Source organism: Terrapene carolina, unplaced genomic scaffold (assembly GCF_002925995.2).
Source record: "Terrapene carolina triunguis isolate 2854851 unplaced genomic scaffold, T_m_triunguis-2.0 Scaffold210, whole genome shotgun sequence".
NCBI classification, from domain to species: Eukaryota; Metazoa; Chordata; order Testudines; family Emydidae; genus Terrapene; species Terrapene triunguis.
The window spans coordinates 14,366,206-14,393,567 of NW_020664561.1; the positions used below are offsets into that span (position 1 = coordinate 14,366,206).

The 27,362-nt window shown below is 46.0% G+C and overlaps 1 protein-coding gene across 1 annotated transcript; it reads left to right on the plus strand.

Annotated features, from left to right (window-relative positions):
- Nucleotides 1-1,499: 1,499 nt before the first annotated feature.
- LOC112113457 (N-acetylneuraminate lyase) lies at nt 1,500-26,981 on the plus strand. Its single transcript, XM_026655538.2, has 12 exons — nt 1,500-1,579; nt 5,364-5,432; nt 9,938-10,011; nt 11,825-11,912; nt 13,377-13,434; nt 15,433-15,508; nt 18,163-18,255; nt 21,242-21,387; nt 21,585-21,631; nt 22,311-22,395; nt 23,763-23,802; nt 25,526-26,981. The coding sequence occupies exons 2-12, from the start codon at nt 5,368-5,370 to the stop codon at nt 25,663-25,665; spliced, it is 912 nt and encodes a 303-aa protein (XP_026511323.1). The 5' UTR covers nt 1,500-1,579; nt 5,364-5,367; the 3' UTR covers nt 25,666-26,981.
- The last annotated feature ends 381 nt before the right edge of the window (nt 26,982-27,362 follow it).

Sequence of the window (27,362 nt, forward strand, 5' to 3'; positions counted from 1 at the left end):
CCTCTGCCAGCGCTTCACTCCTGGTTTTAACTCCGCCTACTCCCCCCCAGCCCTGATTTTGCCCTTTAGCCCCTCTCCTAATCCTGCCTCCAGCTGCTTGACACCCCTGACCACTCAATTTCTGCCCCCTGCTCAGACCCTGGCCACCCCCCTGCTCTGATTTGCCCCCTTTAAATTAAATATGAATTAATGGAGATATCCTATCTCCTAGAACTAGAAGGGACCTTGAAAAGTCATCAAGTCCAGCCCCCTGCCTTCACTAGTAGGACCAAGTACTGATTTTGCCCCAGATCCCCAAGTGGCCCCCTCAAGGATTGAGCTCACAACCCTGGGTTTAGCAGGCCAATGCTCAAACCACTGAGCTATCCCTCCCCCTTTTTAACCCCTGTAAATAGCCGTCAGCAGATTTTTACGGCTAATAAGGGCAGGGTGAAGGGCAGTGGCTTCAGCAGATGTTACTGAACATGCTCAGTTCATGTGACCATACACAAAAGCCACTTTGCTCAAATAAAAATGCCTCTTGCCCCCCCAACAAACTATTTTGCCAAGCAGTGGTGTCTCAGTGCCACTGGAGTAACTGTTACCCCCTCTGTCCCTGCTTGTGCCAGGGTTTTGCCCTCTGACACCCTCTGCCAGTGCCTCACTCCTGGGCTTAACTCCACCTCCTCCCCCCCCATTCCTGATTTTGCCCTTTAGCCCCTCTCCTACTGCTGCCTCCAGCTGCTTGACCCCCCAGACCAGTAAATTTTCACCCCCTGCTCAGAACCTGGCCACCCCCCTGCTCCGATTCGCCCACTTGGCCCCTTTTTAACCCCTGTCAAAAGCAGTCTGCAGAATCTTACGGCTAATAAGGGCAAGGTGAAGGGCAGTGGCGTCAGCAGATGTACTGAGCATGCTCAGTACACCATAAGTAGCACATTCCTGTGGAGAGCAATTTAATACACTACACCGGCTCTGATCAGTGCTGGGCAGCTGCCGAGCTGTGATTGTCCTTCTTTCTTCCCCTTCCTCTCCCGAGCGTCAACATTTCTCCCGCTCCCTAACCACAACTGAAAACTATCACCACCACCAGCAGCAAAACAGGTAACCACCCCCTGCTCGCTCCCTTGTCCAGGAGGGCAGCGCCCCTCCGCACCCGTGGTGGTGGTGGGGTTGTGAACTCTGGCAGGACGGTGACTGTTCACACAAGGGTATAATGGGGCCCCCCCAGTCCCGACTAGGACTTTGGCCACGACCATAATACTTAACAAGGGTGACAAGGAACCAGGTCTGCAATGGGCAGTGGGGGGCCCGGCGGGGCTTTAACGCCGCAGCCCTGGGCACGGAGCACCCCCATCCGGAGAAGAGCAGTTTGATCGGGGAGCACATCCTGCGGCTGGGGGCCTGGGGATGATGAGTGCAGGCTTCGGGCAGGGCTTCAGCTGCTGTTAGTGAGCATGTGCGGCCCCTCCAGGCATGCTCAGCAATACAAAGGAAGCCACAGCGACTGGAGAGGGCAGAGTCAGACACCAGATCAGGCTCGCTGCCGAGGTCCAGGGGAGGCAGCGCGGGGTGCTGGCCACAGGGGCTCACTCTGCAGGTGAGGACAGACTGACACAGGCCGGGTGGGCAGGACAGCAGACTCATTGCAGTGGGGGGCAGGCAGAGGCGTAGCGAGCGCCCTCTGTACCCTCTGACCGGAGGGGGCCCCGCAAGGAAGGGGGCCCCTAAAAGTGGCAAAATAAATACTGCATTCCAGTTTCTGCATTGTAAGGGGCCCCGCCCGGACATATGTTCGGAGGGGGCCACGTTCTTTGTTGCTACGGCCCTGGGGGCAGGCTCTGCAGAGTTGCGGAGAAACTCAGATTCTTAAAGGGGGGCAGACTGGCTGAGTCTTGGAAAGGAGGAGACAGACAGACCGGCTTCCTGAGAGTGACTGAGGGGGTGGTGTGTGGAGCTCACGGGGGTCGGGGGAGACACTGAGTTTCTGAGCAGTGTGGTTGTAGCAGATTTTCATAGATTCATAGATTCTAGGACTGGAAGGGACCTCAAGAGGTCATCGAGTCCAGTCCCCTGCCCGCATGGCAGGACCAAATACTGTCTAGACCATCCCTGATAGGGATTTTGTCCCTTCCCCATCCCCTGTAAGGCTCATGTGATGCTGTTATCTCTGGGCTGGAGCTGTTCACACAATGTGCAAATCAGCATGTTCTCAAGAGAGCCTGTGCTCTGTGCTGTTTCAATTATTTCCATACTATGTGTACTCAGGGCAAAACCTGTTAGAAAGTAGCTTTGCATTAACAGGACTCACAATCCACTGTTGGTGAGTAGGGGTGCCAATGCCATCCGCTTCTGTTGAATCGAATCTTTAATTTATAGAAGAATTTAGTTTCTAGCCCTTATGATTATGAAGACAACCTCCCAAAGCTGAGCCAAGTGTAACCATTGCAGCGTTGAAGTCTTATGTCCTCAGATATGCCATTCCAGGGGGAGGGATAGCTCAGTGGTTTGAGCATTGGTCTGCTTAAACCAGGGGTCTCAAACTCAAATGACCATGAGGACTAGTACATTGGCCCGAGGGCCGCATTACTGACACCTCCCCCCCGCTGCCCTCGGCCCCACCCCCACTCCACCCCTTCCATGAGGCCCTGCCCCGCCTCTTCCCACCCCTTCCCTGCCCCCATTCCAACCCCTTCCCTGAAATCCCCACCCCAACTCTGCCGCCTCCCTGCCCCCAGGGGGTGCAGGAGGGGTGTGGTGGGGGCTCAGGGCAGGGAATTGGGGTGTGGGGTGCAGGAGGGGTGAGGGGTACAGCAAGGGGTCAGGGTGCAGGGGGCTCAGGGCAGGGGGTTGGGATGCAAGAGGGGCGCAGGATGCGGCAGGGGGATCAGGGCAGTGGGTTGGGGTGCAAGAGGAGTGTGGGGTGGGGCAGGGGGCTCAGGGCAGGGGGTTTGGCTGCAGGAGGGGTTCGGGGGGCAGGATCTGGCCTGGCGTTTCTGCCCTGCCCCTGCAAGAGGCTGGAACATGGGGAAGGGGGGGCGGAGGGGCTGTGTGTTTCTGTTGCTTGAGGCACTGCCTCCAGCAGCTCCCATTGGCCGCGGTTCCGTTCCCGGCCAATTGGAGCTGCTGGGGGCGCTGCCTGAAGCAACAGCCACACACAGCCCCTCCACCCCCCCTTCCCCACGTTCCAGCCTCTTCCCGGAGCTGCACAGGGCAGGCCAGACAAGCTGGGAGCATGCCCTGCTCCCGGTGCACGTCTGGCCGGAGCCGCTCTGGTAAACACTGGGGGGGGGGGCTCGCGGGCCACAGAAAATCACCCTGCGGGCCGCATGCAGCCCACGGGCCGCGTGTTTGAGACCCCTGGCTTAAACCCAGGGTTGTGAGTTTAATCCTTGAGTGGCCATTTAGGGAACTGGGGTAAAAATCTGTCTGGGGATTGGTCCTGCTTTGAGCAGGGGGTTGGACTAGATGACCTCCTGAGGTCCCTTCCAACCCTGATTCTATAAATACTGCTCAGAAATGTAACTGGGACAAACTGGATAAGTTTTGTTCTGATGCTGTAGACAAAGTTGGAAGCAGCAGCAGAGAAAGTCATGGAGGAGAAGGCACCAAAGACAAAGGCTGCTATGCTACCTCTTTCCCACAGTAGAGATTTCCCTGTCCAGCAGGAGAAGAATTCTCCTTTTCCCAATCTTTCCAAGAGAGGAGAGAGGCTGAGGGTGGGGCCGGGGCCATGTGTGGAATAACAGTAATGAGTGGTGGGTAAATTTTGTAAAGAGAAGTAGAATTGACCAGGCTCAGAAGTGACTTTTCAATCACTTGATTCAGGGCTGCCCAGAAGCGGGGGCAAGTGGGGCAATAGGCCCCGGGCCCTGCAGGGGCCCCCACGAGTATGTCGGAGGCTCCCCCCACCTCCGTCTTCCCCCATTCCCCGGCGTCTCAGCTGGTAAGGGGTCGGGGCTGCGAGCTGCGGCCGAGCGGCGGGAACTCAGGCCCTCCTGGAGACACCACGCTGCTGCAGCACTGTCCGGGGCCGCTCCTGGACGCGGCGCACTGAGGCTCCGGGAGAGGGGGTAAGCGGCATGGGGTCAGGGGGGTGCCCGGCCCCTTACCATTTCCCACAGCCCTGACCCCCCAGCTTTGAGCCCAGCCCCTCTGAGCCAGGTACCTCCCTGACCCCATCCCCCCACAGCCCTGATCCCCAGCTCCGAGCCCCTCTGAGCTGGGCACCCCCCTGACCCCATCCCCCTCACAGCCTTGACCCCCAGCTCCGAGCCCAGCCCCTCTGAGCCGGGCACCCCCCTGATCCCATCCCCCTCACAGCCCTGACCCCCAGCTCCGAGTTCTGACCCCATCTCCCCACAGCCTTGACCCCCAGCTCTGAGCATAGCCCCTCTGAGCTGGGCACCCCCCGACCCCATCGCCCCACAGCCCTGACCCGCAGATCCAAGCCCAGCCCCTCTGAGCTGGACACCCCCCTGACCCCATCTCCCCACAGCCCTGAGCCCGGCCCCGGTGAGCTGGGCACCCCCCAACCCAGAGCCCAGCTCCCCACCCAGCCCTGGGCAACAGCAGCACCACCCCCAGGCAGCGACAGTCCGTTGGCACCAACCATCACCATCACCCAGCAACAGCCCATTATGTAATTGCAATGTATACATACCATTAAAGCATTTAATGTTTTTAAATGTATTTAGTGTATTTTCAAATTATTACAAATTAATTTTTGAATGTATTTCACTGGTTATTTTTTACATTTCCAAATACATGTTACTATAGTATTGCAACTTTTTTTTATGGAAGGGGCCCCCGAAATTGCTTTGCTCCAGGCCCCCTGAATCCTCTGGGCAGCCCTGACTTGATTTTCCACTATCTCCAACCCAAGCAGAAGCTATAGAGCTCTTCAGGGATTATGTCCATATGAAATGTTAAATTTGGTGGCTTAGCTCCCTTGATAAAAATGTGCTTATATTTTTTCCCCTTTATATTGTTTGACATGCATCTTTTCCACTCCGTCCCCAGACCTCAAAAATGGTGTTAGAGATTTTGTTTCCAGAAATTCTCTCTTCAAGCAGAGACCCAGACATAAGTACTGTCTGGCCCAAAGGTGAATGTTTTAGGAACTGATGCACATGTGAAAACAGGAGATTCAAAGAGAAACAGCCTTTGAACTAGAACTGTACCAGGTGCTACCAATCTTATGCTCAGACTTTGCCTGCTACAGTAACCCCGTCTGCACAGGTCCTCAGAAAACTGCACAATCTGTTTTTCTCAAAAGAAACTTACAAAGTCCACCTGTTCCAGGCTTTGCCTGTAGAGCTTTGTCATTAACAGAATTTACTCAAAATATATATTTTGCTTGTCTTTCTGACTTCTCCCAACAGCTCAATGGCATCCCCAAAGAGACTGCAGGGTCTCACAGCAGCTACAATCACTCCAATGACTCCAGATGGGTAAATATTACCTCTCCCCACCAAAAGGGTTGCTGTCAATGTCAATGAATGTATTGTGAACTTTTCCCCAGAACCTTACATTTTCCTACTTGCTTTTCTGCAACTACTTTTTTTTTTTTAAGTTAACTTTCTAACCGTGTTCAACATCCCAAGAAGATAAAGGTTTGTGAAGGCTTTTGTTTGACTGACTAATCCCCTTCCTTACAGTCCTGCAGTACTGGGAGCAGAGGTTAATTTTGTGGTGGGCAGATTACTCAGGAGAGTCTAGGCTGGCTCTCGGAAGAAAAGAAAAAAAAAATCAGGTTGGTTACACTGTAAAAATGGAGTTGCTCAACCTTACCTGCCTTTGATAAGTGCTTTGAGATCTAGGTTTGAACAGTGTTATGTCTGTATTTACACCACTCCTTTCGACTTGTAAACTGAGAAGATTTCATCTGGAGTTATTGAGAGGCCATAAATATGGAATCCAACCCTGATTATTCTTATCACAAGCAAAATGAAGACTGTCCCTTTCTCTCTTTATCCAACCAAAGAGAAAGGGCAAAGTAACATCCACCAGATGCCATTTAACAGCCTGCATCCTGTAACTATGAAGGATGGTTTGCTTAGCTACTTCTTACAGTAGTAGAGTGTATTTATAAAAATAACAACTTCTATTTTTTTTAAGTGCCCAGAAGTTATTCATAGTGCTTCCCTTCTCAAAAGTGCTTAGTTTAATTACCAAAAAAGACACAATGGATTACAGCAACAAACAATTGGTCAGGAGGCAGTGGGGGAATTAAAAGAAAGAGGCATGAAAGTTAGAACTGCACATCTAAATGATCCTGTGACATCTTTTGGCCTATAAATAAATATCCATATGTGTACATACACACTACTTTAAAATGCATTTTTAAAAATTGTTTTATAATCCCACACATCTTTAAATTGGGGTTAAGGTTGCTGAAATGAACACCCAAACTGTGGGCCTTGAGGGCACATGGGAACAGGGGAGTGTGGGTGGCTTCAGTCTTTTCTCAGGGGACATGGGAACAGTTAGCAGAGAAACATCAGGTGACTCTAGACCTGCTCATTATGGTGAGAGCCCAGACCATGCATTCAAGTGGTAAATTGAGTGGGAGGGAGGGCAGGCAAGGTTTCAAAGTGTGTGTGTGTGTGTGTGTGTGTGTGTGTGTGTGTGTGTTGGGGGAGTGTAACTGGGTGGCTTGCTCTTAAGGGCTGGATGGAGGGCCTACAGCTAGTCACCCCAGATCATGAAGGAGTCACACCTAGGTTGAATCAGGGAAGCAGGATGCAGAGAATGGCTGCAGCACATGGCTGCAGCACAATATTCTCTGGTCTCACACACCTCCCTATCTCCCCCACTCACACTGGTGTAAAGTGAGCTTCATGTAAGGGAGAATCAGGCCCCATCTGCCACTCTGACATTGGCTCACTAGCCACATAGTCAGAATAACTAAAAGGTTCTAGGGGTGACTAATTTAAAGTCTGAACCTGATAGAGATGCTGTGATTACACATGCTGTCTGTCTCGCCAGTTTAAGGACAGCTAGACCGTTAGCATTTTGAGTCACACTCCAATGTCCAAAGGGGAACTGTATGGCTGATCAACAACACTACATATTTCATCTTGTTTAGGAACGCTGCATTTTCCCCCCGTGGCCAATATTGAATCGGGAGCTCAGATTTTTTTTTTTTTTTTTTTTAAATCTTGAGCATTCCATTCCAACCTTAATTCTCCTTAAATTACAATGTACAATACAAGAAACACTTAATAATCTGAACATGGTAGAGCTGCTGGAAATGAGCCACTGTATTTTAATAGGGCAGAAAAAACCCCACAAAGCATCTCAGTAGCAGAGGTAAGTGGCTGTGCCAGCGGGTCTTGTTTTGTCTCTCTTGTGTTAAAGCCAAGACCACAGACCATTCCGTCCCTTAAAGGGGTTAAATGGTGAGCATCCAAGAATGTAATGGGGGGGAAACGGTTTTTCCTGTAATATTTTACTCTGAGCCTTTCATCCTAAATGATGTCTTCGTGTGCTCCACAAATTACAAGCATGCAGCACACCAGTAAGATGCAGGGAGTGGGAAAGTGGCACTGGCAACCATCTAGCACACTGTAGAATACAGATGGGGAGAGTAAGGGAAATTTTGACCAAGAACGCTGGAGTTTACCTCTGATCATTGTTTAATTCTGTGACAGCAAAAATGGATCACAGCAGAGCTGGTCAAGATTTCTCAAAAAGTCTAAGTTATATGGAATAAAAGTTTTCCATAAAGGTTACCATTGTTTGAGCAGCTCTAGATCATAGGGTCTGTCTCAGTGATTTCTGTACTCCAGCATGTATCATTTAAAATTCAGACCATGGTTTTTAAGTACTCTTTCTGCAGATTAAGCCTGGATCCTGAGCAAGGAGTTGTTCTCTTCCCATCTCTCACCTGACCACCAGTAACACATATTCTGCAGAGCAAATTATACCTCTAATTGACACAGGCGCAATCCCATTGTCTTCATTAAGTTTGCACAGATTGGAATTTAGCATACAATATCTGGGAGGGGCTTTGCAGGGCAAGCAGCAGTAAAGAGTAGTGAAAATATATGGGTTAGAAACTGCAAAATTGTCAAGGTATGGGCTAGGTCCTCAGCTGATGCTAATTTACATCAGCTGAGGATTTGGTTCTCTGCTTGCCACTGAAGTGAGCAGATATGACTGTGAATACGCAAAGGAATAGCTCTGTCAAAGCAATAGTTACTACTTTTACCTAGTCACTTTTCAGTTAGACCTGCAGTCTTAAAGCACTACAAGATATTAAATGTTTGCCCAGGGGAGAAAGGGCCTTTATTGGGGGGTTTTCAGATACAGAAAAAACAAACAACTGCCTAGAATTGTTTAGCCACCTCTGAATGCCTGAGTGAACTGTGTTGGCGATTGGAGACTTTGGTGTCTGAGAGTCTACTAGTTTCAAACCTGCCATTAAATAAAACATAACTAAGCTTGGTATCCCTCCTAGCTACACTTTATTCCGGGCTTACCCCATGTTCCTTAGATCAATAGTTCTCAAACTTTTTTTTTTTTTTTTTGCGGACCACTTGAAAATTGCTGAGGGTCTCGGCGGACTACTTAATGATCTATCCAAATATTGTTTGTACTGTTCGCTAACTATTATAAAGCACTCTGGATAAAAGCACTATTTGGTCTACAAATAAAAGCACACAACTCATATTTTAATATCAGTAGTCTTACCTTTCCAATGCAATGGATGTGCCCTCTCTCTCCCACACCATGGCAGCCCCCGAGCTGGGGCTGGGAAGGAGGGGGATCTCGCCCCAGCCCTGGAGCTGGGGAAAGTTGCCTCTTTCTCTAGCCACCGCAGCCCTGCACATCCCAAATTCCCTCCACCCCCTCTTCTCACCCCACTGCCCCCTCCCACCTACCTCCTATTCCCGCCACCACCTCACCTTACATGTAAGTCTTCTCAGCGGTTCCCATAAGTAGGTGGGTGGAGGGGTGAAAGTAGAAACAGGGACTTGCTGGGTTGGGGCTGGCTCTGGCCCCCGGAAGGGGCGGGGATGGGGGGTCAGAGCCAGCCCTGGCCCGCCCTGTACTGGTAAGTGCCCTCCCTCTCCCCCGCCGGGGTAGCAGCGGCAGCTGGGGGCTCCGGCAGCAGTCTATTTAAAGGGCCCAGGGCTCAGCCGCCGCTACCGCCCCGGGCCCTTTAAACTGCTGCCGGAGCCCCCCACCTGCCGCTGCTACTCCAGGGCTCCGGCGGCTATTTAAAGGGCCGGGGCCTCTCCTGCTTCTACCGCCCCGGCCCTTTAAATAGCCCCCGGAGCCCTGGGGTAGCGTACCGGCTTACTTTCACCTCTGGGTGGGTGGCCCTTCATTCTCTTGTGTGTAGCCGCCCAGGCGCGCACCTTAGAGGGAACTATCCGCAGACAACCTGAATGGAGCTCACTGACCACTGGTGGTCCACGGACCACAGTTTGAGAACCTCTGCTGTAGCGCTTTCCAGAAGTCCGAGCCAGTCTGGTGGCTGCTGTGTGCTCAGAAGGGCAGCGGTTATGAGACAGAATCAGGTAAACTTGAAAAATAGCGTTCTTATCAAGTCTTCAATATAATATATTATATATATATATATAATTTTTAAAGGCATTAATAAATTGTAGCAATAGAACACGTGAAGCTTTGTGGTTCTGATCGCTGAATATCTGGGTCTTATAGTTCTGTGAATCTCATGCTCTAGGAATCCCAATTTAGGTCTCACATACAGGACACTTTCTAATCTGGCGTTCTCAGCCCCAAATACCCTGTTCAGAAGCTTTTATGTATAGAGGTCTCCACAATTCAGGAAGAGGGCAGCTGAAATTTTTTTTTTAAGCTAGATTTCATACTCCCAACCCCTCTAGGGTATTAGAGGGAAACCTGTTAGAACTTGAACTTGGTCAGGGATTCCTTAAACACATGTTATTTCTGTCTTCCCCTTTTTTATTTTCTTTCTTTTCAGAGAAGTTAACCTCTCTGTGATTGGGCAATATGTGGATTATCTTGTAAAAGAGCAGGGTGTGAAGAACATTTTTGGTAAGTCTTAAGCAGTGAATTGTGCTTCTTGTCAGCCAAGAGCTGTGATGCAATGGAATATGGGGATGGGAGCATTATAAACGTGCACTTAAGTGGAAGAGATCATAGCCTATTCTTTAAGAATCTGTTTTTGCCTAAACTCCCAGTTATGTGCAGGATAGAGCAGAAGATGAGAATGTTACTGGAGTGAGGAAGGAAGCAGAGACCACTACTAGACAATGCCATATTAGGGCATTAAGAAGGATCAAAGCAGTGACAGAAAAGACCCATCTGAATGATTCTATCCACATGCTTGGGCAAGATGTGGTCACCTGATAGACAACATTGGATATGAGAGAGATGCATTTATTCAAATCATATTTATTCAATAGGCACCTTTATCAAATGAGCTTCAAGTCCATTGTCCTCTTACAAGGGTTTCTTCCTTTCTGATTGTGTTGGCCTAGGAGTGTGTGACGCTGCCAGTGGGAGCCAGCTGAGGTCACTCAATCAGGGTGAACTGCAAACAAAACAGGGCAGACAAACCCCAAATGCTGGTGGTTATTCCAATACTTAGATTTACCAAGCCAGCACAAAACAGCTTCTGTAGTACCTCACTGGTTACTCAGAAGTCCAAACCACGCAGTTCCCTTAAAGTACCCAGCCTCAGGCCTCCGTCCAGACACACACGTCAGATATGATGATTACTGAGAATCTTATCATATAAAAGAGAAAGTTCTTCCAATCCCAAAGGCTCAGCCATATACCAAGGTCCAATTATAACTTAGATCTTACCCAAAATACACACTATTAGCCAATTCTTATTAACTAAGCTAAAATTTATTAAAGAAAAGAGAGGGAGTATTGGTTAAAAGATCAATATACATACAGACTTGAATTCAATTCTTGAGGTTCAGATATATAGTAGAGGTGAGTTTGTAGTTGCCAAAAGTCCTTTTAGAAATAGTCCATAGGTTACATTCCAATGTTCATATTCAGGGTGGCTCCAGTCAATGACTGGGGATCTCAATCCTTGTGGCTTAAGGTTTCCCCCTCTTGAAACCCAAAGCAAAACTGAGATGCAGCAGGATCGTGTCCCAGGGTTCTTATACATTTCCAGCAGTCTTTCGGCCTGAGAAAACACTAGGCTTAATTCTCCCTCCAAACATCCTGGCAATTAGCACAGGGTAATTTATTCATTAAACAGTTCAGATACAGGTTACCACAACCTTCAAAGAGACATATAGACAATAACACTGTTTCACTCAAGTATCATTATAAATGTTAATATTCCTTTTTTGATCTTTGAATTAAAGTTATAGCAATAGACAAGACTTGTTTGCTTAAATCACAAGACCTGAGCAAACATCTACCCTTGAGATCTCTAACAATGCAGACTTGCATTTCAAAGTTCTATTCATTTACATATCTTTCTAACCAGTCCTTAAGGTTCAAACATGGGTTAGGTCAGTCTGTGAGTTAATTAACTCTTTCTGGCCCTGTCACCTTTCAATGAGATATTATATTATACTCATAACATCACAGAGGGCATATGCATTTAACTCTTTCAGTGCTATAGTCTCTCTCTCTCTCTCTCATATAAAATATATATATATATATAATCACACAAATTCCGCATGTTTAACTAAAGCACTTTAAAAAACAGTTTATTTAAATCAGTGCAAACCCTTGTGTGGACTTGCATATCTGTTTACAACTGTCCAATATTGGGTTAGTTTGTGTGATTAAATTTCAATAATGGTCTTTAGTCAAACCAGTGCAACTTCTCTGTGTAGGCCAGGCCTTAGAGTGTGTTGTGTTCTGCTTGAAACAGTGAATGGCACAACAGGAGAAGGGCTGTCACTGAGCACCCAGGAGAGGAAGCAGCTGGCAGAGGAGTGGGTGACCAAAGGGAAAAACAAGTGAGTACTCTAAGGAAACTTGTCTGTTCACCTAGACATTACTGCTTGTCTAAGCAAAGGGTGCACCCTCTAATTACTTCCTCTATTTTCTTTCCCTGGCCCTTTTATCAAGATGTTGCTGGTGTTGTCAAAATAAGGGACTATAGAAATGCTTATGGAGGCATGTGGAAGAGAGGCGGTTTTGGAAATGCCCTCTTCCTGTTGCTTAAGTTGGGGGAAGGGAAAGTAATAAGGGATGTGAAAATGAGACCATCTTTGCTGCTTTTATGTTGCCTTAACACAGGCATGAGAGCCTCAAAATCTTTGTATGTATTTATCTTTTCAACACCCCTGTGCAGCAGAGCAGTGCTATTATCCCCATTGCACAAATGGGGAAACTGAGGCACAGAAAGACTAAGTGACTTGCCCAAAACCACACCAGAAGTCTGTGGCAGAGCAGGAAATTGGCCTCATGCCTTCTGAGTCCCACGTTACAACTCTAATCACTGGACCATCCCTCTTCTTGGATGTTTTGCATATTCTCATATCACTCACCTTTGCGCTGTCTCTGACGTCCATGTTGAAAGTGAGTTGTGGGGAGGTGAGAGATGGGGAGGGAGAGAGTGGAATTGTGGGGAAGGAACAGTGAAAATCGGGGGGGGGGGAGTGACAGAGAGGGGAAAACATTTTCACTGAATTTTCTTTTGGGTTTAAACTTCCTGGGCTTTTGTTTGGAGGGAGAAAGAGGGGAAACAAAAATGGGTGGAGTTTTTCCTTGAAGTAGGGGTATCTTGGTAACTTTTGTTAAAAAAAATTCTGGATTCGGGTTTTTTGTTTGTTTGTTTTTGGGTTTTTTTTATTGCTGAATAACTCAAAAAAATTCCTATAGAAAGTTTAAGGGGGAGGAAAAAGAATTTTGAAAATTTCCCATGAAAAATGATTTTTTTAAAAATTTTTAACCTACTCTGTGTGACTCTCTAAGCTTGCTGCATACAATGGGCCTGATTCTCCACAGCCTTGTATCTGGTGCATTCATTTCTACTGATGCAAAATGGTGTCAGATGTTCCAGATCAGAATGATTAGCCCTTTACATAGGGGATGAGACTACACAAGAGACAAAGCAGGGGAGAATCTGGCCCACTGCTTCAGGAAGATCATTTGGCCAGCATGTGGCAGCTCTGGCGATGAGGATCTGAGAGAGCTGCAGAAATAAGATTGTGGGATCAGGGTGTCGAACACCTCTGGGTGGAGGAGGGTACTGGGAAGAAGTGTTGGATGTGTGGCTGAACTTTTTGCTGTACTCTAAAACTTTGTTTCGAGATCCCTTTTAGTTTGTATCCCCACTCCAATGAAGTATCTGCTGTGTGGACAAATAGAGGACATAATTCAGTATGCCAGACAGACAGTCTGGGTACTTTCCCCCACATTTAAATTCCCATAAACCAAAAAGTAAACAGCAACCTTTCAATCTTTCTCTTGTGTAGGTTGGATCATGTGATCATTCACGTGGGAGCATTAAGTCTACCAGAGGCAAAGGAACTGGTGCGTGTGTGAATTGTCTCTTAGCCTCCTTCCTTTGTCTTTCCATAACCTTATATATGAATGGGTTGATCCCCTTTTCTTTTCTGAGTTTATGTGCTTACTGACATGTGCTCTTTCCATGTTATGCTGTCTTGGTCCTGGGGGATCCTGAGAGTACATCTACATGGCAATAAAACACTGGCCTGGGTCAGCTGACTCAGGCTCACAGGGCTTGGGCTGTAGGGCTATAAAATTGCAGTGTAGATGTTTTAACTCAGGCTGGAGCCTGGGTTCTCAGACCCACCCACCTCACAGGGTCCCAGAGCCCAGGCTCCACTCCAAGCCCAAATGTCTATACTGCAGTTTTATAGCCCTGCAGCCCAAGCCCAGTGAACCTGTGTCAGCTGACCTGAGCCAGCCACGGGTATTTTATCAACATAGTCATATCCCTGAGTCTTTGAGCACACAAGCATTGGATCTAATCAGACTGAGTTGGTTTGCTCTACTAGCATCTCCTGGACAGCTGTCCGTTTATGCAGAATTTGTTTGTTTGTATTGCTACAGGGCCTAGAATGCCCTTTCATGGACCAGGACCCCATTGCACTAGGTGCTGTACAAGCACAGAATGTTACAAATAGATTCTCCGCCACCATTTTACTGGGGGTGGAGGGGACTTCCAAATGTGACCTGATGCCCCTCATGTGAACGGCCCCATTCATCTCAGTAATACAATTTACAATGGTCATTAATTATATTACCCACTTTGTTGTGGGTCACTTTAGGATAAACCTCAGGCTCCCCTGGGATTGAGGCTCTCTTGATTTGGTTAACTGGAGGAGCCAGCCAGGCTCCTCTTCACTGCACTCTGGTTGGGGGAAGGTTTAATGAATGGAGGCTTTTGCCCTTTGAGGCTTCGTCCTAAGGGATGAGCTCGTGTCATGAAGTTGCATCAGCTTGTCATGAGGGGATGTTGCTGCCTCATTGACGTATCAAGTAGCATCTGCTGTGCCCTGAAAATTCTCAGGTACCCTTTAACATTCCACCAGGTAGGCATGCAGGATGTGGGATCTGCATTCAACATTGGGATGCTCCTGGAGAAAAGGTGGCAATTAGAAAATTGCTACAGATGTAGTGCTGTCCGGGACAAAAAAAATCCCCTCCACACCAGCCTATGTTGCAAGGAAATAGAGTGTCATTAGTGCTGAGAGAGTGACACTATGATGATGGGCATATGTTAGAAAAACCTAGTTAGGCTTATGATTTTTTTTTTTTTTTTTTTTTTAACCATCCCTAAAGCACAGGCTACTGGTAACACGGCTCCCCTATATCTGCACTTTATTCCTTTGTTTTCCCCCCAGGGCCTCCACTCCTCATTTCCTCCTCTTCTCTGTTTCTTAGGGGGCTTCCATACTCTCTCTCGTCTTCTGACTCAATCTCTCTCTGTCGGCCCCTGTTCACTTGTGCACTGTCTTGCTCGCTCTCATACACACATGTTCTCAGGCCCAGATGGTCCACTCCTGGCCACTTCAGGGGATGTGGGAATCTTAAAGGCAAGTAGTAGCTGAAGGAAGGGAAAATTCTTGAAGAACCTGCTGGTGCTAGAGAGCAGGATTCTATTCCTTGCTTTTGCCACTTACTTCCTGTGTGACTTGAGCAAGTCGCTTAACCTGTCTGTCTCCCAATGTGTAGAATGGGGTCAGTGATACTAACCTATTTCTTGGGAGGTGAGAGCTGTAAGGATGGAGGACCATTCATTAATAAGGCAGAGGTAATAGATATGTGTTTTGTTTAGAAACAGAGGTAGTGCATTACCTTGATGGAAGGGCCCCTTCATCCCTGGCAAAACTGGCACAACTCCCATTGACTTCAGGGTTGAACTTGTTCCATAATGTACAACTTGCTTCTAAGAGTTTAATTCATAGCGGTGGAATGGATTGATGTGGTTCTTCTTCACTATGTGCATGATAGAAACACATGCAGTGCATGTACCTTTGATACATTCTGTTCTCTCCTATTCAGGCCAAACATGCAGCTGCAATAGGAGCCAGTGGTATCGCTGGGATCGCCCCCTTTTTTTTCAAACCTACAAACAAAGGTGAGCAGAGACGTCTGTGGCCATCACATCCACAGAGGCCCTTTTTCTTCTGCAGTTTGCCACACATTCAGGCTATCAGCAGTACGATATGGTAAAGGGAGGTCATGTTTTTTAGAGATCTGTGGCAGCAATGCTGCTGTAGTTGGTCAGAGAATCTGTATCTTTGCTATATGGTTCCTCAATGATAAAACTTCCTTTATAGTGCTTATATTCCTCCTTCAGGTGTTGGGGTTTTTTCTAAGAGGGCAGGTAATCGAGTTTTAACATAGGTCCTGTGTTATAGGCTCCATCTTTACCCTCTGCTGCTCTGGCTCAGAATGTAACCATCCTCACTGTCATATGGACATTCTTTTGGAAACCATTTCTGGAAATAACATTGTTTGAATGCCAGTGGTGTGTTTGGTCTTGGTCATAAGTGAAACTAATTGATGATCTCTTGATGCCTACTGGACACACCAAATTGCATACATTATATTGGCATATTTGACAGTTTCTGCGGAAGCACAGGAGTGGATTAACAGGACCAGTGCATATTACTTGTGAGGTGCAGAACTACTTGGGAGCAGATCAGAGCTGAGGATAAATGATAGAGCTGTGTGGAAGAAGCTTGCAAAACTCTGACCCTAGCCAGTGTTATCAATTTGTGAGATTAGCCCAAAATGAAATAACCTATTGTTGTCTCTTGGTTTTTATACAACACATGTAATATGAAGGAATTACACTGGCCCAGTGGGTTTGAAATAATCATGTTTACTAATCTTATAAACCATTCAAGGCCTAGCTACATATATACACTACTGTTCTGTTGGCTTCTGAAACCTAGACAGTGAGAAACACTAGAGAGCTCACAAACTATTAAAAGCATAGTACCCAATTCCTATATCCTGCACCTATTAAGTGCAGAAGAGATCGAGAAATAGTGTCTCCTTAGAGATAGGGTGACCAGATAGCAAGTGTAAAAAATCGGGACAGAGGGTGGGGGTAATAGACACTGTGACGGGTTGGATCACAGAACCCCCCCCCTTGGAGCTGCCACCCAATGTGCCAAGACTACTTCTACTCCTGCTTTCCCTGCCAGCTCGGAAACCCAGCACCCTGTCTTGCTAAGCCAGACACTCCCATCTACTCCAACTGAGGCTAGGTCTACACTACAGCGGGGGTCCGACCTAAGGTACGCAACTTCAGCTACGTGAATACCGTAGCTGAAGTTGCGTATTTTAGGTCGACTTACCTGGCTGTGAGGACGGGGAAAGTCGACCGCTGCCGCGCTGCCGTCGACTCCTCTGCCGCCTCTTGCCGCGGTGGATTTCCGGAGTCGACGGCAGAGCGATCAGGGATTGATTTTATCGCGTCTTCACTAGACGCAATAAGTCAATCCCAGAAAATCGATTGCCTGCCGCCGGACCCTCCGGTAAGTGTAGATGTACCCAAAGACCCAGGGTCTGAATTACTTCCCCCAAAGCTGCAGGTTTACCTGAAAGCAGCTAACAGAAGTGTTCCTGTCTTTAACACTCATATGCCCAACTCCCAATGGGGTCTAAACCCAAATAAATCCGTTATACCCTTTATAAAGCTTATGCAGGGTAAACTCATAAATTGTTTGCCCTCTATAAGACTGATAGAGAGAGATGCATGGCTGTTTGCTCCCCCAGCTATTAATACATACTCTGGGTTAATTAATAAGTAAAGTGATTTTATTAAATACAGAAAGCAGGATTTAAGTGGTTTCAAGTAGTAACAGACAGAACAAAATAAGTCACCAAGCAAAATAAAATAAAATGCGCAAATCTATGTCTAATCAAACTGAATACAGATAAGATCCTCACCAGTTCCAGAATGCTCCCTTTTACAGACTAATCTTTTAGTCTGGGTCCAGCAATCACTCACACCTCTTGCACACTGTCCTTTGTTCCAGTTTCTTTCAAATATCCTGGAGGGTGGAGAGGCTCTCTTTAGCCAGCTGAAGACAAAATGGAGGGGTCTCCCAGGGGTTTAAATAGACTTTCTCTTGTGGGTGGAGACCCCCTCCTCACTCCTATGCAAAGTCCAGCTCCAAGATGGAGTTTAGAAGTCACCTGGGCAAGTCGCATGTCCATGCATGACTCTGTTTTTACAGGTAGCAACCATTGTTTACATGCTACCTTGAATGTCCTCAAGTAGACTTCTTATGTGGATTGGAGCATTCCAAGATCCATTGTCCTTTAAATGTTTCTTGATTAGGTACTTAATTTGCACATTCCTTTCTCCAGGAACTGACCAATGCTCTACTAAGGTTATTTAGAAATCAAGCCAGGACACAGCCAACATTCATAACTTTGAATACAAAAACGATACATGCATACAAATAGGATTAATACATTCAGTAGATCATAACCTTTACGGAGATATGTTACATGGCATATGTAGCATAAAACACATTCTAAGCATATTTCCATAAAGCCTTATGGGAGGTACTGTCACAGGCACCTGTGTGTGTGTGTTTTTTTAAAAAAAAGCCCCAAATATCTGGACTGTCCCTATAAAATTGGGACATCTGGTCACCCTACTTAGAGATGGCTTGCTGATAAGTCTATGAACCTGAACTCCCCTTTATGTGGATGACCCCCCTTCCCTTGCCTCAGAGTATGATTGCCTTCTTTCACTGCCTCTTTCAGATACGTTGGTTGCTTTCTTACGGGAAGTTGCATCTGAAGCCCCTGGCATTCCATTTTATTACTATCACATTCCTCTTTTAACAGGTGTAAAGAGTAAGTATGTTGCTCATTCAGTGACTCTTGCTCCTATTACATGCAGACTTTCCCTGTTCAAGGGATTTACTCAGAAAACAGTTGGTGAATCTAGAATTAGAAAACACATTTAGCTTGTCTACTTTAGAAAATGTTACTGTGCCGAAACAGGATTGAATGGTCAAATAGGTGCTGTACTTAGTGGGGAAGGAGAATTAATAACTCTTGATATCAAAAAGGATGAAGTATTTAATGCCTATTTTGCTTCAGTCTTTACTAAAAAAAAGTTAATGGTGACCAGATACTCAACACAATTAATACACCGGACTCTTGCTAGAACACGCGTCTATACAGCACAAATTTGCATATAACACGGTCGCAGCCATGGATCCCAAATTTAATTACTTTAATTGCAATTCATTTTAACACGGTCCCCACGTTAACGCAGTACCATGCATGGATACCAAATCCCGCATTCTAGTGAGGGTCTGGTGTATTAATAAGGGGGAAGGAACTCAAGCCAAAATAGGGAAAGAGCAGATTAAACAATATTTAGATAAGTTAGACATATTCAAGTCAGCCGGGCCCGATGAAATTCATTCTAGGGTACTTAAGGAACTAGCTGAAGCAATCTCAGAACCATTAGCAATTACCTTAGAGAACTCATGGATGACGGGTGAAAGGCGAACATAGTGCCTATCTATAAAAAGGGGAACAAAGAGGACCTTGGGAATCCTAGACCAATCAGCCTAACTTCAGTACGTGGAAGGATACTGAAACAAATTATTAAAAAATCAATTTCTAAATATATAGAGGATAAGAGTTATAAAGAATAGTAAGCATGGATTTTTCAAGAACAAATCATGCAAAACCAACCTAATTTCCTTCTTGGACAGAATTATTGGCTTAGTGGGTGGGGAGGAAGCAATAGATGTGATTGTAAGGCTTTTGACATGGTATCACATGATGATCTCCTAAGCAAACTAGGGAAATGTGGTTCAGATTAAATTACTATAAGGTATGTCTGGAACTGGTTGAAAAGCCATACTCCAAGAGTAGTTATGAATGGCTTGTTATCAAACTGAGAGGACGTATTTAGTGGGCTCTCAGAGGAGTCAGTCCTGAGTCTGGTACTACTCAATATTTTTATTAATGACTTGGATAATGGAGTGGAGAGGATGCTTATAAAATTTGCAGATAACACCAAACTGAGAAGGGTTGCAAGCACTTTGGAGGACAGGATTAGAATTCAAAACAACCTTGACAAATGGGACAATTGATATGAAATCAACAAGATTAAATTCAATTAAGACAAGTGCAAAGTACAACAGTTAGGAAAAAATCAAATGCCCAAGCACAAAATGGGGAATAACTGGCTAGGTGGTAGTACTGCTGAAAAGGATCTGGGGTCACAAATTTAATGAGTCATCAATGTGATGCAGTTGCAAAAAAGGCTAATCTAAGTCTGAGGTGTATTAACAGGTGTACCTCCCATGTCTGGTTGTACGCAAGACATGGGAGGTAATTGTCCCAGTCTACTCTGCATTGGTGAGGCTTCAGCTGGAGTACTGTGTCCAGTTCTAGGCATCACTCTTTAGTAAAGATGTGGATAAATTAGAGATCATCCAGAAGAGAGCAACAAAAATGGTAAAGGTTTAGAAAACCTATTCTCCAAGGAAAGGTTAAAACAACAGGACACGTTTTAGTCTTGAGAAAAGAAGATTGAGGGGCAGACCTGATAACACCTGAAGTATGTTAAGGGCCGTTACCAAGATGACTGTGATCGGTTCTCCATGTTCAGTGGAGGTAGGAGCAGAAGTAATGGGCTTACTCTGCAGCAAGGGAGATTTAGGTTAGATGTTAGGAAAACCTTTCTAACTCTAAGGGTGGTTAAGCTCTGGAATAGGCTTCAGGGAGGTTGTGGAATCCCTACCATTGGAGGTTTTTAGGAACAGGTTGGACAAACGCCTGTTCGGGATGGTCTTGGTTTACTTGGTCCTGCCTCAGCATAGGCAGCTGGGCTAGATGACTTCTGGAGGTCCCATCCAGCCCTACACTCCTATGAGTCTATAAGATAAAATGATGCTGACTATGACATCGTGACCAGTGTAGACCAGGACAGGTTACGTTTAGCATCATGTCTGCTAACCATGGTTAAACCCTGCTTCCAGCAACCTTTCACCACACCTAGCTGACAGTGATAACCTCCACTTGTGCTGCTCAATACTGACCGCATAGTCCTGGTTAGCTAACTGAAGTACTAATCACATTCAGCCACAATAAATTTTTCTAATGTAGACAAGTCCAGACAAGTTGGCAGTGCAGCTGAGAATTGAACTTAAGTTTTTTGACTCCCTTGCTCTAGGCACCAGACCGTATAGCCTCTTTGAATATATTTTTAAAGTGTAGCTGCTGGTTCATTTCTGAACTGCGTATCTAACTGTATTTCGCAGTTTCTGAACTAAGATTAATACTCAAGAAGGAAATAAGACATCTGATAGATATTAATGAAATCACTGCTGTGTAACAGGGCACAAGCCAGGAAATAGACAATGGGGGAAAAAAAGAAAATGCAGGTAGCAGAATTATAGAAGCTGTTCAGCTTAGATGTGGATGTGTCCCACATGATCTTGCTTATTGTCAATAAGCAGCAAGTATGTAATACGGGAGTAGGTATAAATGAGAGGGGGTAGTGACAATTCTATATCAATGGTACATTTCTCCTAACATGCATTTGTGCATCTCTTCATATATTCCAGAGTTACTTTACTGGTTCCTTTCAAGCTATTTAAGTAACCAAGCTCTTACATTTAAACCGTAAAGAAAATGTTGGAAAGCAACAAGTCTGCCTCTGATTACCTTGTGTGAGGGGAGGGAAGGGTCCTGACTCTGCTCAAATGAAGACTAGTAAGGCTTGAGTGACAATGATGACCCTTTGAGGAGGAGATCAGGGACATCTTATGTGACTGGAATGTGTTTCTTGATGTGAGATTGTTGTTCTGTGCAGTTCGTGTTGAGGAGCTGCTGGATGGTATAAAAGAACAGATCCCCACCTTCCAGGGGGTGAAGTTCAGTGACACAGACCTCTTGGACTTCGCGCAGTGTGTGAAGAACAACAAAGAGCAATTTGTGCTACTCTATGGGGTGGATGAGGTAAGGGGCTCCACTTTTAATGATCTCCTCTAAAAACCATGTGGCTTATGCTAAGACGTATCCTGGTTCCAACCTGAACAATTACTACCCAGTGCGAATTGAATTCTAGCCATGTTCAGGACCGCGAGTTGTACTGCTCATTCTTCCTTTGCTTTTTATTATATGAAGTAAAATGCTTTTTTCCCCCCACAAACTAGCATCTGCTGAGTGCACTGGCAATAGGAGCATCTGGGGCAGTTGGAAGGTCAGTCTTTTTGCATTCCTGCTCCATTTGTTGCCATATTTACCACTATCTGTCTATGTATTGTAATTATATGGCCCCCATTACTGTAATACCCTGAGTACCTCACAATCTTTAATGTATTTATTTATCCTCACAACATTGTTGTGAGGCAGGGTTGGACTATTACCCTCTTTACTGAGGGGAACTGAAGTTCAGAGAGACTAAAGAGACTTCTGTGTGATCTTGGGGAAAGTGGAGAAGGGAATCGAACCTAGGTCAGGGTCAGTGTTTAAGCACTAGACAATCCTTCCTCCCCCACTGAGGAGGCGTAAATGAGTTACCATACCGCATTGCAATTCATGTGTACAATATATAAATCACAAGTGACAAGTAAACAAAGTGATTGTTCCCCAGAATGGCTAACTGATTTTTTTGTTCTTGGAAAAACAATGTCATTTGTAAAGGATGATGGGAAGAAAACACTTAATTGTAACACTCTTTTTCATTGGCAGCAGTCATGCTTTTAAGGCTCAACTATATACAATATGTTTCAGACCACGTGGAGTTTCTAGATCGGAATGATTACGTTCTGAAAACAAAATATTGCACTAGAAAGCCTGGGACGACTTGTTTGTTCTGGTTGCGGTGGCTGCTCTAAGCACCTCTTGGCACAACTGACTTTACTTTGTTTTTTTGGCAGCACATACAACTACCTGGGCAAAAAAAACAACTTGATGTTGGAGGCTTTTGCAAAGCAAGACCTTGCATTAGCACAACGGTATCAGGTACAGCATCTTTACCTGCTCCCAGTGGGAGTGTCCTCTCTCCGCTGCCCTAAACTTCTCTTCACTGGGCACCATTCATTCTGTGGCTTCCCACCACCACCACTTTAACCACCTAATCTCTCACCACTATGTTCACACACAAACAATCTGTTTGTCTGGTACACAGCTCCCCTTTTCTCAAACCGATCCAGGCACAAACCCCGCTATTTTAACTAGCCAAGGCACAGCTCACCTTTCTTCCCCTGGTGTAACCTCCCCTTCAGCCCCCAAAACCCTATGTGGAATGGGCACTGTCCATCTCTTCCCTCATAAACAGTCTAACCTAGATAGGTCTGTTTGTTTCCCCCAGTCACATACATGTTTTGGCTTAGGCAAACCTGTTCTAGGATCCTCTTGTCCCATTTCCAATCAATGTTCTTCTCATCCACCCTCCTTCCTCTTCCCTTCCTGTCCGTGTGCACACACCTATCTGCTGACTAGTCTGGAGACTGCCTCCTGCCTTTCTAACCTGGCTGAGCACCCCCTTGCTGATTGATAACCACCATTCAAATACTCTCCATCTATAGGGCTCCATGCCCAATCTCTTTTAAGGGGTGGTTGTCCTAGTCATCTTTTTAACCATTCCAGATGGGTCACTGTCCACTCTACTCACTTTTTAACTAGTCTTGGCAGTTTCTTGCCCCTCCCTCATCAGTTGCTTATGGGGAAAGGAGGTTAGGCTGGACCAAGCATCATCTCTTTCCTTCTTGTCTCTCTTCTCCTGCTTCCCCTCCACCTCCCCCACACCACTGAGATTGGGCTTTCTTCCTGGTTAACAGTAGGCAATAGCATTCTGCACAAGGGTTCTCCATCATGCAGGGTTTCTCAGGTCACTATGCCATTATCCTTCTTGCTCAACATGTCGGAGGCCATAGCGATGGTGTAGTCAATATGCAAATGATACACAATTTTCTATCGCAGTCTTGGGCAGCTGGGGCACTTCTCCTTTGTTCTAAAAGAGAGGGACTGGTGGCAGGAGCATGGGGGGGCTATGTTCAACAAAGGGTCCTCTACTCTGGAAAGGACTTCCTGTCTGGAAGTCTAGAAGGGCACGGTGCACCAGTTTCCTCAGACTGTTGTGTTAAGGGCCAAGTTGAATAATAAGGATGGCCTGAATGGGGAGTGGTTCATTGAGGTGGGAGCAGTTCAATGGGGGGGTTTGGAGCTGTGGATGATGTTGTTTACTTAAGAAGGCATGCCAAATGTACTGGGGACTTTCCCTTTGCTATGTCATGTGTATAATTGTTATACAAGCATCCAGAGCTGTTAGAATATGTCTTGTAAATATGAAGAAGTGAATTAAAAAATACTGTCTGTTTCTCTTCTAGTTCTGTACTGGAGAATTTCTCAGCTTTGTATTCAAACTAGGTAGGTGTTGCAATATCTTCCTCCCTCACTGTGTTATAAAACAGGAACTGAAAATCCATGAGCTTCACTGAAGTTTCCAGGTCCCTGCAACCTGAGAAGCTCCCTTTTGAAAGGTCTTGTGCAAAGAGAGACCTCACATCTGCTGTTACTGCTTGAGTTATCAGCAGTTGGGAGTTCAATGACTGAGCTGGTAAAGCACATCCAGAAAGATTCTACTCACTCTTCCCTCCTTTCTCCAGGCTCTCTGACAAATTCCCCAACTTCAAAAAAACAATTTTTTTATCCTGACTATCCATTTTTCTTAAGTCCACTCTGTGTCACTCTTACTGAGTGTTCTCAATCCCAGACAAGATAATAAAGTGCCCTGATGACAAAGCACGGGGGGCCTGATTCTTCTCTTATGTTGTGTGGCAAGGTACCTTCTCGGTCTCACCAGGCTCCGCTGCTTTTAGCCTTGGTGAGACAGGCTTGGATAAAACAGTCCCTCTTGGTTGCACAGAGGAAGTCCGTTCCTTCTCTCCACCAGTCTTTTGGGAGGGAATGCAGCCTCCCCTCCTGGTGAGGCTCACTGTCTCACTGCGCCTAACCTACTAGCAGCATGACTCCTTCTCTCGCTCCCCCTCTTCTCTCAACGGGGAGGGTTTAAAAGGGTCTTGGGCAGCCCTTAGTTGGAATCAGCTGATCCTAATTGACCTCAGGTAACTCCCTCTCAGCTGATCCTAATTGATTCTCTGGTAACCCCTTCTCAGCTGAACCTGATTGACCTGTAGTTACCCCTCCTCAGTTGATAGGGAGGAGGGCCTTTTAACCTTCTGGGACTGTTTTCTACCCCTCCCCGCCTTGCAGCTGTCTGTCCTGAGTTTATCACAGTTGGTATAACTTAAGAGTAACTCCACTCAAGTGAGTGAGTTTTACACAGGTATAAGTGGTGTAAGTGAGAGGACAATCAGGCCCAAGAATCTAGACATCCATTTATGAGAAAAATAACAGTGTTTTTACATTGTAGGCCTACTCCCCTTGTGCTTTCAAAACTATATCTATTGACTTTGCTGGCAAAAATACATGTTTTCTCCTGTTAACCCTGCAGAGCCATCACCGCTTTGGGTGAGAGAGGCAGATTCTTTCTGGTTTGCACATAATCAAGAGAATTATTAACTGAATTCTAACTACAGAATCTGTATTACTTCTTTCAGAGTAGCAGCCATATTAGTCTGTATTACTTCTGATACTATATGTAAGCCACAAAGGACATGGTTGGGCTTTCGGTTCCTAGGTTGTTTGCTGGGCTGAGAGTTAGATGATACATTTTATCTATAAAGATTACCCTAATTTGATCTGGAAGTCCTGGAAAAACAAGTATGGGAACCCTCACAAAGCCACACTTAGAGTCACTTTTCAGAGCGTAAGCATGCATTACTAAGGAAATATTGTACTTGGGGCATTTTGGAGGAGAATATGGGTAGCTAAGAGTGGTTTGTACTATAATACAGGATGGATATTAACTCTGTTTTCTGTCTGCAAACATCACTTGCTGATTACATCTTTCTCCCTTGTGGGAATTTAAACTCTGGCCATATTCTAGGGTTTCACAAGAGATGGAATAGTTGGTGCGGTTGGTATTTTAGAGCCCTCTGTAGTGACTGTCTTTTATTTAAGTGATATATTTAAGTAACCTGCCTTTTTTTTTTTTTTTTTTTTTTTTCTTTTTCTTTTGCCTACCTAGGTTTTGGTGTTGCACAAACTAAAGCAGTCATGACTTTTACCTCAGGGATTCCAATGGGTCCCCCACGGCTTCCGCTCCTGAGTGCCTCTGTGGATTTTATTGAGAAAGCAAAAGCTAAAATGGAGAGCCTGATTGTGTGACTGTCCCAGCAGTTGATCTGATATTAATGTGGATCTGGAGGTTTGGGGCCTCTGCTTTTGTGATTCATCACTCAAAGGGTTCTCCTTGGGGAACACACTGACTCAATGAGATTTCCATCAGTGAATTTGTAATAAGTGGTTTCCTAACAGGGATGGCCTTGTTAGCCTATGTCTTGCTTTCTTTCCTTTAGTATTACCCAAAGGGGGAACCTTTATAATACAGGTGAATTCTGTTTATCTGAATGGCCTGGAGGACATCCGAGACCTTTGGATAACCAGGTGTTCAGATAAATGGAAGTGCTATTTTTAGCTGCAGTTTCACAGGTCTGGTCTACACTTCAAATTGAGGTCAGCCTAGCTACGTTGTTAAGATGCCCTAACCTTTCTGGTAGATGTGGCAAGGTCAATGGAAGAATTCTTCTGTTGACCTAGCTACTACCTCTCGGAGAGGTGGATTACGCCTATTGAGGGGAAACCCCCTTCTGTCGCTGTAGGAAACGTCTACGCTATGGTGCTCCAGCGGCACAGTTCCAGTGCCATATCAGTGCCGCTTGAGTGGCTGTAGTGTAGACAAAGCCACTGTTTCATACTGCAGTGATGCCAGTCCCAGAGGGAGGAGGGGAGAAAAGGATCTGGTATCACTGCGGAATGAAAGGGCGGGGAGGGGGAAGGCAAAGAGGAGGATGGGAGAGAGAAAAGAAAGGAGGTAGAGGGGAAGGAGCCGCAGGAGACAGGAGCCTTCTTGACAGCCCAGGATTCCACAAGCACCAGTACAAATACTGTAGTGAGGGGTACAGCTGCCTGGCTCCCTCCCCCACAGCTGTCAGTGCTAGAACCAAGGAGGTTCTTGTCTCCTGCAGCTATTCCCCCTCTCTTAACTACATTTTGGATCCCCAAGAGTGTGATCTGAAAGAACAGTGTATTCCCCCATGCACTTAATGAGCCGCTAAGAGGTTATCTGAATGAGCACAATTAATCGGGATATTCAGTTAATTGACATTTGAACTTTGCCTGTAGTTGCCTCTGCCCTATGGTGCACAAAAGCAAGGTATGCTTCTAATGAAGCAAACGTATAAGGGTATGTCTGTACTGAAAATGCTACAGCAGCACAGCTGCAGTACTTCAGCGTAGACACTACTTACCCCGATGGAAGGGGTTGACATAAGTTATACCAACATAAGTGGTAGTGTAGACATAGCCTGACTCTCTGCTGAGGAGGAAGGTTCCTTGCTGGAATTCTGAGTTCCTCTGGAAAGGGAAGAGGACTCTCTGACTTCCAGAATTTCCGTCTACTATGACAGTCCCAACCCCCCCCCCCCCCCACACACACACACACTTTTTATGATGCTGGGACATGGGTGAAGTAATGTGCCTCTTGTACTCTGACATGACATCATTCTGCTCAGCCTGGTATTTTAGTGCAGCTGTTATGTCATATAAACCTACAAAAACTCCATTTTTACCAGTGAGTAAAAGGAATCAGGTTAATGTGCCCAGAACTCCCAGAAGACATTCTTCTTCCATAGGCTTCTTTCCCTTTATCTCTCCCCTCCATTTTCTTGCTCTCCCTGTATTTCCTCAAATAAAAAAATTAAGTAACTCTTGTGACAGAAGGCACTTGCTCCATTTTGTTCCCAGCATGTGCTGGCTAAAGCAGCACCAGGAATTGAACCAGAGGTTCTACATGGCAATGCAAA

Excerpts from the sequence above, each read along its gene's own strand:
- LOC112113457 (XM_026655538.2), top strand. The coding sequence starts at position 5,368 with ATGGCATCCCCAAAGAGACTGCAGGGTCTCACAGCAGCTACAATCACT. Across the intron at positions 5,433-9,937 it reads ACTCCAATGACTCCAGATGG|AGAAGTTAACCTCTCTGTGA; the intron begins GTAAATATTACC and ends CTTTCTTTTCAG. Across the intron at positions 15,509-18,162 it reads TTTCAAACCTACAAACAAAG|ATACGTTGGTTGCTTTCTTA; the intron begins GTGAGCAGAGAC and ends TGCCTCTTTCAG.